Source organism: Mercenaria mercenaria, chromosome 1 (assembly GCF_021730395.1).
Source record: "Mercenaria mercenaria strain notata chromosome 1, MADL_Memer_1, whole genome shotgun sequence".
In the NCBI taxonomy this organism is placed as follows: domain Eukaryota; kingdom Metazoa; phylum Mollusca; class Bivalvia; order Venerida; family Veneridae; genus Mercenaria; species Mercenaria mercenaria.
The window spans coordinates 1192840-1206299 of NC_069361.1; the positions used below are offsets into that span (position 1 = coordinate 1192840).

The 13460-nt window shown below is 34.1% G+C and overlaps 1 protein-coding gene across 3 annotated transcripts in view; it reads left to right on the plus strand.

The window, feature by feature from the left end:
* LOC123545201 (homeobox protein Meis1-like) overlaps positions 1-13460 on the plus strand; it is a 153572-nt gene that overhangs the window by 128144 nt on the left and 11968 nt on the right. For all 3 annotated transcript variants that reach the window (XM_045331546.2, XM_045331544.2, XM_045331545.2), the window contains one exon: positions 8926-8984. In XM_045331546.2, the coding sequence (XP_045187481.1) occupies positions 8926-8984 (59 nt within the window). The remainder of the gene's footprint in view (positions 1-8925; positions 8985-13460) is intronic.

The following is a 13460-nucleotide window of genomic DNA, read 5'->3' on the forward strand; positions in this document are numbered from 1 at the left end:
GTCAGGTGAGCAATACAGGGCCTTCATGGCCCTCTTGTTAGAATAAGAAGCACTAAATTATTTTTCGTTTTTCGTATTTGTATAATAAAAAACAACGTTCTTTTAAACATTCCAAAAAATAATTCTCTTTGAAATCTTACTTGGTCATTTGTCAAAAGTAACAGCCTTTCGTTCAAATTATGGAAGCAGTATGCAAACAGTATGTGTTCTATTACAGGATAGGAATTTTAACAATGTTGCAGGTATTTAGTCTAAACTCTCACCAGAACAAATGGCTCTTTTTGACCAGCAAAAAAATACAATTCTGAGACAAAAATTAAAATTAGAAGAGAAAGATATGCCAAAAAAACAGTGTAGAAAATTTAGGAGAAAACCCATTAAACGTACCAGATCCAGCCACTGATAGTAAAAGTATGCACGGGATGAGTTTGGTTGTGTGAAATGATAAGACGAGCGATAATGATGATGAGCTAGATGATTGCTGATGATAGGACGATGGCGCAGAGACTGGTAAACGATAAAAATGCCATCTCCGATAACCTAAACTAGCTGCGACTCAATTTAAAAAACAATATACAGCCTGGGCTGTTTCCACTTAGAGAAGATTTTAATGACTATCAAATACAGAGTATACTACTAATGAACAGAATCCTGTACATGTTGAAAGGGTCTGTGCCTTGATAAATTAAAAACGGCTTTTTCTACTGGATATGTTGCATTGCAGTTGTTTTATTCCTTCTAGGCTGTTGTTTTTAAAGAGTTACAAAGTACTTGGGTCTAAGGTAATAAACTTCATTTGGAGACCAGTCCCATCTGATTGGTTGATTCTGAGGCCAAACTTAAAATTGACCAATGGCAGGACAGCATTATGAGACTTAAACACGCCCGCTTAGCTCAATAGGGAGAGCGTCGATCTACGGATCGTGGGTTCTTGAGTTCGATCCTCGGTTGGGCCGTATGTTCTCCGTGACAATTTGATAAAAGACATTATGTCTGAAATCATTCGTCCTCCACCTCTGATTCATGTGGGGAAGTTGGCAGTTACTTGCAGAGAACAGGTTTGTACTGGTACATAATCCAGGAACACTGATTAGGTTAACTGCCCGCCGTTATATCACCGAAATACTGTTGAAAAAAGGTGTTAAACCCAATTCAAACAAAAATGGTCTGTTTTACAACCTTTCATTGCATTTTTTTTCCAAGTCTAAGCACAACACAAAACAGTAGTCTTTGTCATATTGTAATATGAAGTCTAGTCCTAAACGCTTATTTCCCGATTGGGTAACTTATCACGTGTGATTATTTCTGGCTTCTTGGAACTTTGTAACAGTATGCCAAATACCAGTTACCGGTATTACCTCAGAAAAGGGGCTATGATATCAGTGGCATTCTGAAGCTGCACAACCTTATTTTACTTGTATGTTTCAATGGAGCTATAAAGCTTCTCTTGTAATTTACTTGCATGTTTCCTCAGAGTATGTTTGATGATTTCAGTGCAGCTCGGAAGCTCCTGAAACCTCTTGTGTACTTGATTGTTTTCTGTGGAAAGATGTGAAGATTGCCATGAGCTATGAAACTCCTCAAACATGTTGTTTACCTCCAGAAAGATGGGCTGATTTCTGGGGAGCTATGAAACTGCTAAAACATTTGTTTTCCTCCAGAAAGATGGGCTGATTTCTGCAGAGCTATGAAACTCCTCAAACATTTGTTTTCCTCTAGAAAGATGGGCTGATTTCTGCAGAGCTATGAAACTCCTCAAACATGTTGTTTTCCTCCAGAAAGATGGGCTGATTTCTGCAGAGCTATGAAACTCCTCAAACATTTGTTTTCCTCCAGAAAGATGGGCTGATTTCTGCAGAGCTATGAAACTCCTCAAACATGTTGTTTTCCTCCAGAAAGATGGGCTGATTCCTGCAGAGCTATGAAACTATTCCTCCTGAAAGATGGGCTGATTTCCGAGCTATGATGCTCCTCAAACATGTTTTTCCACCAGAAAGAAAGGCTGGTTTCTGTGGAGCTACGAAACTCCTCAAACATGTTGTTTTCCTCCAGAAAGATTGTTTGGTTTCTATGGAGTTATGAAACTCCTCAAACATGTTGTTTTCCACCAGAAAGATGGGCTTATTTCTGTGGAGTTACGAGTAATACTTGTATCTGTTAATTTGAGTAGAGCAAGGAAGCTCCCCAGAACTCTTGTACCTGTATGTTTTTCTCTAATCAGGTGTGATGTAGAAGTATAATGATACTTTATGAAGTTGATGTTGCCTACTGCTGTTGGCAGTTGTCATGAAACCTGATTGTATAAATCACTCTCAATCAAGGCCGATAATTTTGATGGCCTGTTAGTCTGCAGTTATATCTGAGCTTCCTTCAGATGTTCAGTCTCAATGCTGTCAGTTAATGTCAATCTCTAATCACAATCTGTCCCATCACATTACTTTTAGATATAATATTGTAGGATTTTACACACCTTTCTTTATGAGTGCCAATAGTTTTATGCAGTAATATGGGTCATAGCTTAGATTATTTAGTACAAATACCTTGCTGGATGTATAAAATGAGTGCCATTCAAACATTTACCAGTTGGTAAATACATAGAATATATAACAGATGAGAAATTACGGCAACTGTGTATGACTACAGAAAAAGATACAATGGTTTGCTCTGAGCAGACAGATGCCTTTTATTGAGTCTAACTGAAATTACACAAACTTTCAACTTTTTTTTCATTCATTGGTTTAAAAATGTAGGAGTATAATTTCCTTTCCAGGATCCCAGGTTATTCAACTGAGTTAGGAGACCATTCTGAAAGCTCTAATCTCTAATTGGTTGGTTTTCAAAACTGACCAATGGTAAGGTCACAGTCTGAGACTGGTCTTCCTATTTCAGGCCGTTCAATGCTCTGTTCAGATGTCTTCTCCTATCTAAATTGCATCATTTACTCAGCACTGTGCATGCAGATTGCAGGAAATAATTAAAACACATTAAGAAATAAATGATTAACCAGTTAGTAATAATCAGACAGTGAAATAGTAAAAGTTTAGTTATAAAAGACCTCTGGCAACTCTCACCAGTTTTGTTTCTGGGCATTTGGTTAATGAAGAATATGCCCTCAAAACAAAAAGATAATAATTGATAGCTGAATTAAAATTACAACAGTCTGATTAATTCCTTAATTAGGGCTTTGTGGCAGTGTTCTGAAGCTTTTATTATCAGCAGAGATTATTTTACAAATTACCTTATCAATAAAGAGTACCCAACAAGGGGGAATAATTATGACATGGGGAGATAATACTGTAATTATATGGTGAGGTCAATGGCAATTACTGCTGTGGTAACAGGCGTTCTCATGATTAGTTTGCAATATTATACACAACAGATGAGCCAAGTGTCGAGACTTTATGATTGTAGTAAACAGTCCCACAGGTCTACAAATACTCTTTTCTTATACAATATTATGTAGAGTTATTTTCTGATGATTTAGTCTTTTTTATCCAAAAATGCAGTCATTGCTGAAATAACTTTTATATTTTTTTTTATTTCTTTGTAGAATGATAAAGAGTAAAACTTCTAAACCCTTACCCTGTCAAATTTCTATACTGAACTTGTCCATCTGTCAATTTGGACAGTACCATTAACTTTAAAAAGGGGTGCTTACAAAAAGATACTGACTGAATGGTGAACAGTGCAAATCTTGATCAGACTGCATGGATGTGCAGGCTGATCAAGATCTACACTGGTCGCAAAGGCAGAATCAATCGTGTCCAGCATGATAAGGGTTAAAGGTGGTTAATCAGAATTTTAATAATGTTAAGGATTTGTTACAAATACTAACATCTGATCTTTTATATTTATTTATGCTCTATGAGTGCTGAATACGTGTTAGCTTTTGACAGGAGGTATTTTTAAAATTTGGTTGCTGAACCAAGATTGAGTTCTTTAGAATAAATTTGATAAACACACCCTTTTTAGGAATGATATGAATGTAAGAACAATTGTATTATATGTTTTGTATTAAGCTGAACTTCATTAAAAATTCAACTTTGAAAATAACTGTTCATTCCCTTTGCCTATATTTGAAATAAATCAATTTCTAAGTTATACACAATTTTAAAACTTGCCTTGTTAAATATCCAAGTGCTAAACATATATTTCTAATAGGAATCTTACTCCATGTAATGGGTCTTTTTGTTCCTTAAACAAATCTCCGTCAGATTATAGGAAAAATGAAAAATGTAAATAAAATGTTGTCGAAATGTGACTGACCACCTTTAAAAGCAGAAAGAATTTTATGCAAGGAGAGAATTTTATGCAGAGCCTTAGATCAAAACATTTTTCTTTCTGTAAAAAGCCTTCTGCTTTCACAAATCAAGTACTTGAAGATATATTTACTTCAGAGTATTTTTCCTAGTCTCATTATCTGTCAATCTACAGAATTTCATCCATAATTCTCTGCACTTCCTGTGTCCATTACCATGAATAGTCTAACTCTATTTTTGAAGAGTACTCCAGTGCCAATCTACTACATTTCTCCCACAATTCTCCACACTTCCTGTGACCATTACCATGGATAGTCTCTAAGAGTCCTCCATGTCTGAAACTGAATCCTTTCCGTTCACTTTAATGAGTGTGAAGAAGCAATTTGTCCAGCACTGGTCATTTAGTGATTGACAACCATCTTGACAAATTCTGCTCATCATGTGGAAATATAATCACTCACTTGAGACTGCAATCTATCCAAGAAAATCTGTCAAAAAAAGTGTATTCTTTTCTATGACTTCTTTCATAAGAAGTTTTAAATAAAAGGAAAAACAAAATACTTGAAAATCAGTTGAGCTATTTAAACTTTTCATTTGATTTTTTGTCATTAAAATGTGAAAATACATATTCAGATTTTACCATGCTAAAATGTCCATGCAGATATTTGTTATCCATTAGTTTGTACCCTGTAGCAAAATATACTTATTCATAAATTGTAAAATATTGGTATACCATAATTTATTACCAGACAGCAATTGCAACCAAAAAACACAATTTATTATTGGGTCAGTCTCTTTATTGTAAGCACAGCATTGTGGGAAGATGACAAAACTCTGGTGCAATCTTCGACTCACTATTATTGGTTAGGAAAAATGTAATAATGTGGCGCCAGATTACAAGACGTGTAATCAATCATCCCAAGTCCTCTGTGACAGAATGTTCACAAAGGCAACATACTCTACCGAATATGAAAGATTCATCATCCCAAACTATTATAGTCCCTAAATTTGTATTTTATAGCTTTAAGATAAGTAACATCCCAAATGAAATTGCTCATAAGTTATTGCTGTAGGACTCAAATATATATTTATATTGCTATGTATTTACTTTACCCTGCAAGTTGAATGATCTAACAAAGAGAGAGAAGGCAGTTTTCTAAGTTTATCAGTTATGTTAAGAGTTCACTCCCCTTTGTGGTCTCTGGTTACTGAAATCTTTCATTTTTGACAGGTCTTCCACTCAAAAGAGTTTTATTTCTGCATTAATTTATTGACATTTAGTCAAATTTGATATACAAGATGTAAATGAAGCCAGCTTTCATTCAGGAAATAATCACTGAAAATCTAGAATATGGATTTTGAGGAAACGGGCCTGCCATGGAAAAACTGTTTTGTTTCAAGGAAAATGTGGCACATACTGCAAATCTTATCATAAAACTACCACAAAAATAGAAATGCCAAACTGATATGTAAAACTCAAGTTAAGAGCTATGAACGCCAATGGGAAAAATGAAACTATTTTGCCAGGTATATTTATGAGCGGAGATAAAATATTTAGTGTGGTAGTTTCCATGCTAACTTATCAACTACGTATCAGAATTCCACTCATGCCAAGAGAGGGGGTAATTTGGCCAGGGACCCTCCAAGATCCATATCAGAAGAAAAACACAAAAATAACATTTATATTGCTGCTTAGCCAAACATTAGTTTCATATGTGCAGATAAAACTGGGGGAGCAGCTAGTTTTGAGTTGTAGATAAAAGTGTCTATCACACAACTGCAGAGTGAACACACATTTCTACCACCTACAATGTAACTACCTGCTGCTAAATTAATTCAAAATACTTGAAAATGTTGGGAAAGATACATAAAAGCATTAAATAGGCAAATTTGCTTTCCTTTTTCAAAATCAAGGAAACTCCACAGGGCTTTGTGAAAGTTCTCAGGGCTTTGTCATCTGTTCACCATATTCAGCAATATTACTTTTGTCTTATTGAAAAAATAAATATAAGAATCAGATTTGATGTTTCAGGATCCGGAGTAATTTGAAATTTCACTAAGTACTTGTAACTTCAAATTAGTAAGTTCACTTCAGATTCTAAGGACATAACGAAATATTATGAGCTCATCTTACTTTGTCCATATTGCTGCCTCCTTATACTGCCATCCTTCAGTTTGATCATGGTTAGTATTTTTTTTCTTTGGGATATTAAGCGTTTCTGTATTCTAGTATAAATGCTTTCGACAATTTGACGAGCCTGGTCTGAGTTAATCGCTAACACTCATAAGAGAGCAAATAAAAAACTTTTCACACAAAGTAAATGCTAACATGATTTTAAAATAAGATGTTATCAAGATGACTCTCCGGTTCAACATACAATGCAGCTTCTTTTTTTGATAAAATGAAATAAGAATTGATTGCTATCAACATAAATGTAAATTTCCCTTTGTGGGAAGAAAAAAAAACAATTAGTCTCACACAAGAGAAAGTGAAGATCTGTTATAAAGAAATATGTAACATCTGTTCTAAAATTCAAAGAAACAGATCATGTTTCAGCATATAGGAGAAAAAAGAGTAACATATGTAAATGAAAGGAGCTGTAATAATGTAAGCTTCAGTGTAATCACAAACAACAACTTCTGCATAACTTCATAAAAAGATAGTACGATAATGAAGATTGGTTACTTATGATAACGACTGCACAATTCTTTTCCTTGTGGAATGCCTGTAAAAATGATGAAGATATTAATTAGAGGTGACGTTTGCATGAAGTGGGTCCCACATATCACTGAGGATCTCAGGAAGTCTATAAACATATCAGTGGTGTAGTCTACATACTTACCATACTGCCTGAAAAGCTAGCTCTACAATAGACTATATATAAGATTGCAGGTGATAATTCACCCAGACAATATATACCAATTAATTAGAAACTGCTGTCAACAATTAACTAATGAAACTTTCATTAACTGTATAGAATGTAACTATACACTGATGACTTTTGATGGATATAGACAAAACTTGGCACGTTGTAAATAAAATGTGCCACATTGAAATAACTACTCCCAGGTAACTTTTCATCATTTTAATGAAACCTCACTGGGAACAGTTAAAACTATATATGAGAATGATATTGCTTTAGCACTTATCTCAACAAAACATCTCTTGTAAAAATATAACCGGAAAATTATATATTTGCTTTGTTTACTTATGCCCCAGTCTGCCCCAGTTATAATGGGAAAATGAAATCTTGCCCCTCTGTCCAAACGTGTATCAAAATGGATATGTGAAAAGGGACATAATTATATTGAATTTGATTAGCTTTAAGAGTATTCTTCTATGAGGTCTGAATACGGACTAACTTGTATCAACAAGTTAGAAATTGCAACCTGTATTATTGATATAGCAACACAAACTTACTAAGGAACTCAGAACAGAGTCTGCGTCCTGGAATGGTCATTATCCCTTGTCAAAATATCCTAAGTACCAAATTTTTGCAGTTTTCATAAAAAAAAAAACAGCCTAGAAAACACTATTTTAATTGTGAGTATTGATGAGGCGTAAAAAAAGAAAACACAAACTTATCCCATTATTTATCCTGTTTTTCTACAGTAAATACTATAGGTTCACACTTTCACTGTAGGGAAACACAGCTAAAATGATACCCAAATGAGAATGCCCTGTCAAAAATGATAGATGTCTATTTCTGAAGCTGACATTTTCTGTGTGATAATGCTTTTATTACTGGTCTCATTTACACACTGTGCTTCAATATGAGATATCCAGTGATGCAGCCAGTTGCATGCATTATCTTCCTACTTCAACACATTATATTCTCTTTTGATTTATTATGTTACTTTTTCCTTCAATTAAGTCCAATTTTAAACGTATATTGTTAAGTAACATTTAATGATTTGGGATACCATAGAAGAAAGGATATTACAAAAATCTCTATTCAAAACAATGTTTTTTAATATTCGCACCATCAGTTTTGCATTATACAATCATGAAGAACAGATCGTGTCGGTACAAAAATGCCGGTACAGTTAAAGACTTTCATCTCGTTACAATTCTAACAGGCTTTCATTATTTCAAACTGTGTAAACTAAGTGAAAACTACCTTCCATTCCTAGGCTGTATATTTCGTTTTTTGTTTGTTTTGCACAAGATAAAAATGAAATCTCAGGCTTTTGAAAATAAAGCTGAAACAAACATCATGAAATAAGTATATTAAGATATATCGGGAAATTCATGACTCCTTCAAAAATTTAAAGTAAGATACTGCTTTCCTTAAAATAACAATAATTAAAAAAGGTAATATACTCAGAGATTACCAGCAGAACAAGTCTGGGATGAAACTATATTCTTTATTTTGAAATATTTTCTACTTTCATGCCACCCTACATCCTACAATATGGAAAAATACAACACTAGTATATATTGGCAACTGTTTGACTGCACCAGAAATTGAGTTCACACAAAAAAATTCACTCGAGGTTTCATTAGTATTGCTGTATTTATCCTGTAATATTAAAGTAATAGTTTGATATAAATTTGTCTACAGACCTATTTAAATTTGGTGTGATATAGTTGTCTAGAATTTGTAAAACAAAATTTTATCTATGAAATTTTTCCTTACAGAATATTCTTATCTTATATTTTCAGGTTTATAAATGCTCGAAGACGAATAGTTCAACCAATGATCGACCAGTCAAATAGAGCAGGTAATCTAGTTTAAATTTACTTAGTTAGATCCACTGTGAGGCAAAACTTGTTTCCATTTATCACTCTCAAAGACACTTTCCGCAGAGGAGGGAAGGGGGGGACCTGTTACCAATGACATACAAGAAGGTACATGATTAAGGTGACTTCATTGGGCTCTATGTCAGACCATTGGGTTGAGTAGCTGATGCACATTAACCACTAAACTACCATATTGTTTTAATCACCTGTCTACTCTCACAAGTAAATACAATGTATACTAGATTATAAATATGTTAGAAAGGACATATTTAAAATGATTACAAATGCTTACATAACCATTGACTACTGTCACCATTGACTACTGTCAGTGACTTCACTTCTTTATATGTAATACTCTCTAGTATCAGTTTTCTAGCACTGTAAGTGTGTAACATATACAAAGTAATTTTTTCTGGCACTTGGAAGGAATATTTGCCTGTCAGTTTTGCCTCATAAATCCAGCATGGCACCACCTATCAATCTGTTTTGCAACTCTGTGGCATATGTTGATTACCTCTCAGTAGGAAGGTAATATACAATGCATAAAACTAAAATAAAATCTGTCAAACATTATTCTTACTTCATGCACAAATGGCAGATATTCTTTACTGTTAAATTGCCGAAGGTATTCTGTCATACTGAGGGTATTCTGTCATACTGAGGCTACTGAGGCTATTCTGTCATACCGAGGGTATTCTGTCATAATTGTGTAACTAGCACCTTACAAGTGCTGCATAGAAAACAACAATATGTCCTGTATGTAACCATTGCCTTGTACAAGACCATGTCTTTTGTGCAACCCAATACTACTGGTCATTTAAGAACTATAGGGCCACCATGTAACAAAACATTTCATGTCCTGTCAAACATGGCTTTGTGAAACAGCAGGTCCTTGGTGTAACATACACCCTACAAGTGTAGCACTTGACTTCATCATACAGCAACAAAATGTATAGAGTGTAACATTATTCAGTATGTGGTACACATTTTTCTGGTCCTTATGTAACAGCAGATTTACTTTGTAATACCTGACCTGTCCTGATCATAAAACAACAACAAGTGTCAAATGAGTAACAAACCCTCCAGTATGTGCTACACTTTTCACCATTGGGTCCCAATACAGATAGGGGTGCTCATGCTTTGCTGAGGTTTCTTACCATGCTACTTCAAAAAACAGTTGAAAAGCCATCATTTCAATATGTTTTATATGTACAGCAATGGTTATATAGAGTAACAAATACTATCTTTAATGTGTAATAGATGTTCTATCTGTCCCAAGTGCAACAACATTCTGACAGTCTACAAATGGTATATTCTGAGTCGGGTCCTGTTACAATAAATGTTAACATACTGATGAACTGTGTATGAAATGTTTATTACGATGATGTTAAAAAGGAATGACTTGGTATAAAAGAATGCAGTGTATTTATAAAGTGCTTGTTGCACGAAGATTTGAAAGAAATGCATTATGGCAAATCCAGAGTTTATTTTTCTAAAAGACAATGCTATTGAAACTTAGATGTTTTGTGTCAGAAAAGAAGATAAATTGCTTTTACACAATTATTCAAATATGGTATCATGATAATACATGCCCTTACAAAAATAATTGAAAATGCAGACATTCAATGAAAAATGCAAATTTAATTTCGTATTTAAGTTTAATACATTTCGACTCCAAATATCATTTATTCCAAACCCATACAAATGATGAATGACAAAAAGAGTATAATGTATTTCGCATTGATTATTCTCTCTTTAAATTGCAATGTTATGGTAATAGATGTAATATCAGGATTTTTGGATATTCTATCACTCACTTGGAGCAGATATTTACTAACTAATCAATATAATGCACATTAAAATGCAGAATTATTTTCCCATTTATTTTGTAACTTGAAGAATAATGTATATATTATGAATAAATAATATGTCCTCACCGCACGGGTGTTCTAGCGTCCATGCATCACGAAGCATAGAAAGATTCACTCCAGAAAAATTAGGAATCCATCATAATAGTGCTTTTTTCATGACCAGAAAATTGTATGTAAATAAATATTTAACACCACCCCTAATCAAGTAAGTACTTCTGAAACTCAATTCAATTTCTTCTTGTCAATTAAAGTTGTATAATTAATGAAACTGTGATCCAGCTGACTTGTGTCTTTGTGAATACACAACCATACCCATCTCGCATACACCCGTGCTGCAGCAGCATAATTAATTACGTCCCAAACGGCTAAACAGTTTTGTTGCAACTGTTGATTTAGATCAAATTAATAAGAAAGAAAATAATATTCACGAAAATTAATTTGTGTCCCCTGAGAGCTGATTTGCATAAACCTTTTCTAGATGCTGTGAAACATTTTAATTCCTTCATTTACTGTAAAATGCATCTGCAGAATTGATTTGACTTGTTGATTTGAGTGTTACAGCGCACCAACACAGTACAGGCTATATGTCACCAAACGGGACTAACAAGTTTGATTTCACATCTTATTATTATTGAAATAAAAATCTGAGAACTTCTATACCTGCTTGAACCACTGATATATAGCAGAACCAAGTGTTCAAACCCCAAGTAGTCACCTCTTTAATTCTTTATATAAACAATTAATACTGGGCTTCTCTCAAATGGAGAAATAAGTGAAAGCTGGTATTATTTAGAATTTTATATTATTCATGATTTTAAGAAAGTCACGGCACCACACTTGTTTTTGTTCTTACATGGGGTATTACTGTGCACAAAATCTACACCAGTAAGTTTATAATGAAAGCCACTGCACAGTACAATTATTTACTAGATAAGAAAGGTTACTTCATAGTTTATGTCCACGCCCACAAAAAAAATCTGAACCAGTGGCTGTAAAGGTGTTCAGCTAATACTTCTATCAACTCATTACAAATACAAAACTATGATTTCAAATGGAAATCATTTCTTTTCTTACTAAGTGGCTTTTTCCTAAATATTATAGTGATAAAATTCAATTATTTCTCTAATTGCCATAAATATAAAGCTAAAAGAAAGCTGATGTGAACTTCGGGGAAGCCAGTAACACCTAACAGAGCACTAATGAGGTTCCCCTCCTTACAGTAAATAATCACATTATACTTTCCACATGGATATCATTATATGTTTTATAGAGAAAGCCATCATTTCTGAATATTAAAATTCTATTTGTATCTCTATCCATTGCTGATGGTAAGTTTTTATCTCTTAAAAGCATATTTTTAGCAAAAACATAAAAGACAGAAGTTGACAAATTGACTGTGTAATCCTGCCCCACAAAATATTATTTCATATTTGAGACATTATCTTCTTTTTGACAAATTCTAGCATAATTATTCTGTTCATGTGACTTTTCAGTTTTGTTTTAACAGAGTAAGCGTGTCTGAACAGAGAGATCCTTGTGCTCATGTGTTGTTAGAACACCTTTTTATATATTATGTGCTTTCAGTGGCAAAGCATAAACATATTACGTCCCCAAAACTGATAATTTAAAAAGGAAATGATGTTGGCATGATAAAATAACGCAGATATTCCTGCATTTCATGGACATTTAATGATGATGATGGACAATGTATTCATTTTTGTCAAGCCCGCTTGCAGTGAGTTTGATATAGTCGCCACTTTCGGTGTATGTGTGTGCGTGCGTCCGTCCATCCGATTTTTTCCGGACCATAACTTTGACATGCATGGACCAATCTTGTTTATATTTGGCATGAATGTTTACCTCAATGAGAAGGTGTGTCATGCGCAAACCCCATGTTCCTGTCTCAAAGGTCAAGGTCACAGTTGGAGGTCAAAGGTCAAATAGAAGTTTGTCGGGAGCATTTCTTCTTCATGCATGGTGGGATTTTGATGTAACTTGGCATGAATGTTCACCATTATGAGACGGTGTCATGCGCAAGAACCATCTCCCTAGGTCCAAGGTCAAGGTGACACTTGACAGCTGGCGGGCTCGACATTCTGCCAGTGGGCATACTTGTTTAGATTTTTTACACGTTTTTATGCTAGAATAATGTTAGTGAATGTTCTTTTCGTGTTCTAACACCTGAAGAATTGGTTGTGTTACGTTGGTACAGTCACCCTACCGGGCTCGGGCACCAACCAATCTTTCAGGATTCTGCAGTTGTTAGAACATGAAGAAAACATGTGTAATTCCTACATTAAAAATACATCTTGTGGGTAAAATAGATTGAATTAAAATCAATTTGAGTAACTGAAATAGAATAAAAGATAACAATACAAAGGAATTGCAGGTAAATTGCCGCTCTTTCTGTGTGAATGTTAATAATTTATCATTGTTTTTCTTCTTTTCTTGCATCTACACTTAGTGCGAAACATCGCATATAACAGTAATGTGTTTCCATGACAATATCTACAGTGCTTTCTATGGTCCTTCTCTAATGGTTGTAAAGCATTAAACTGATTAACGGAACTTCTGAGAATATCCTCA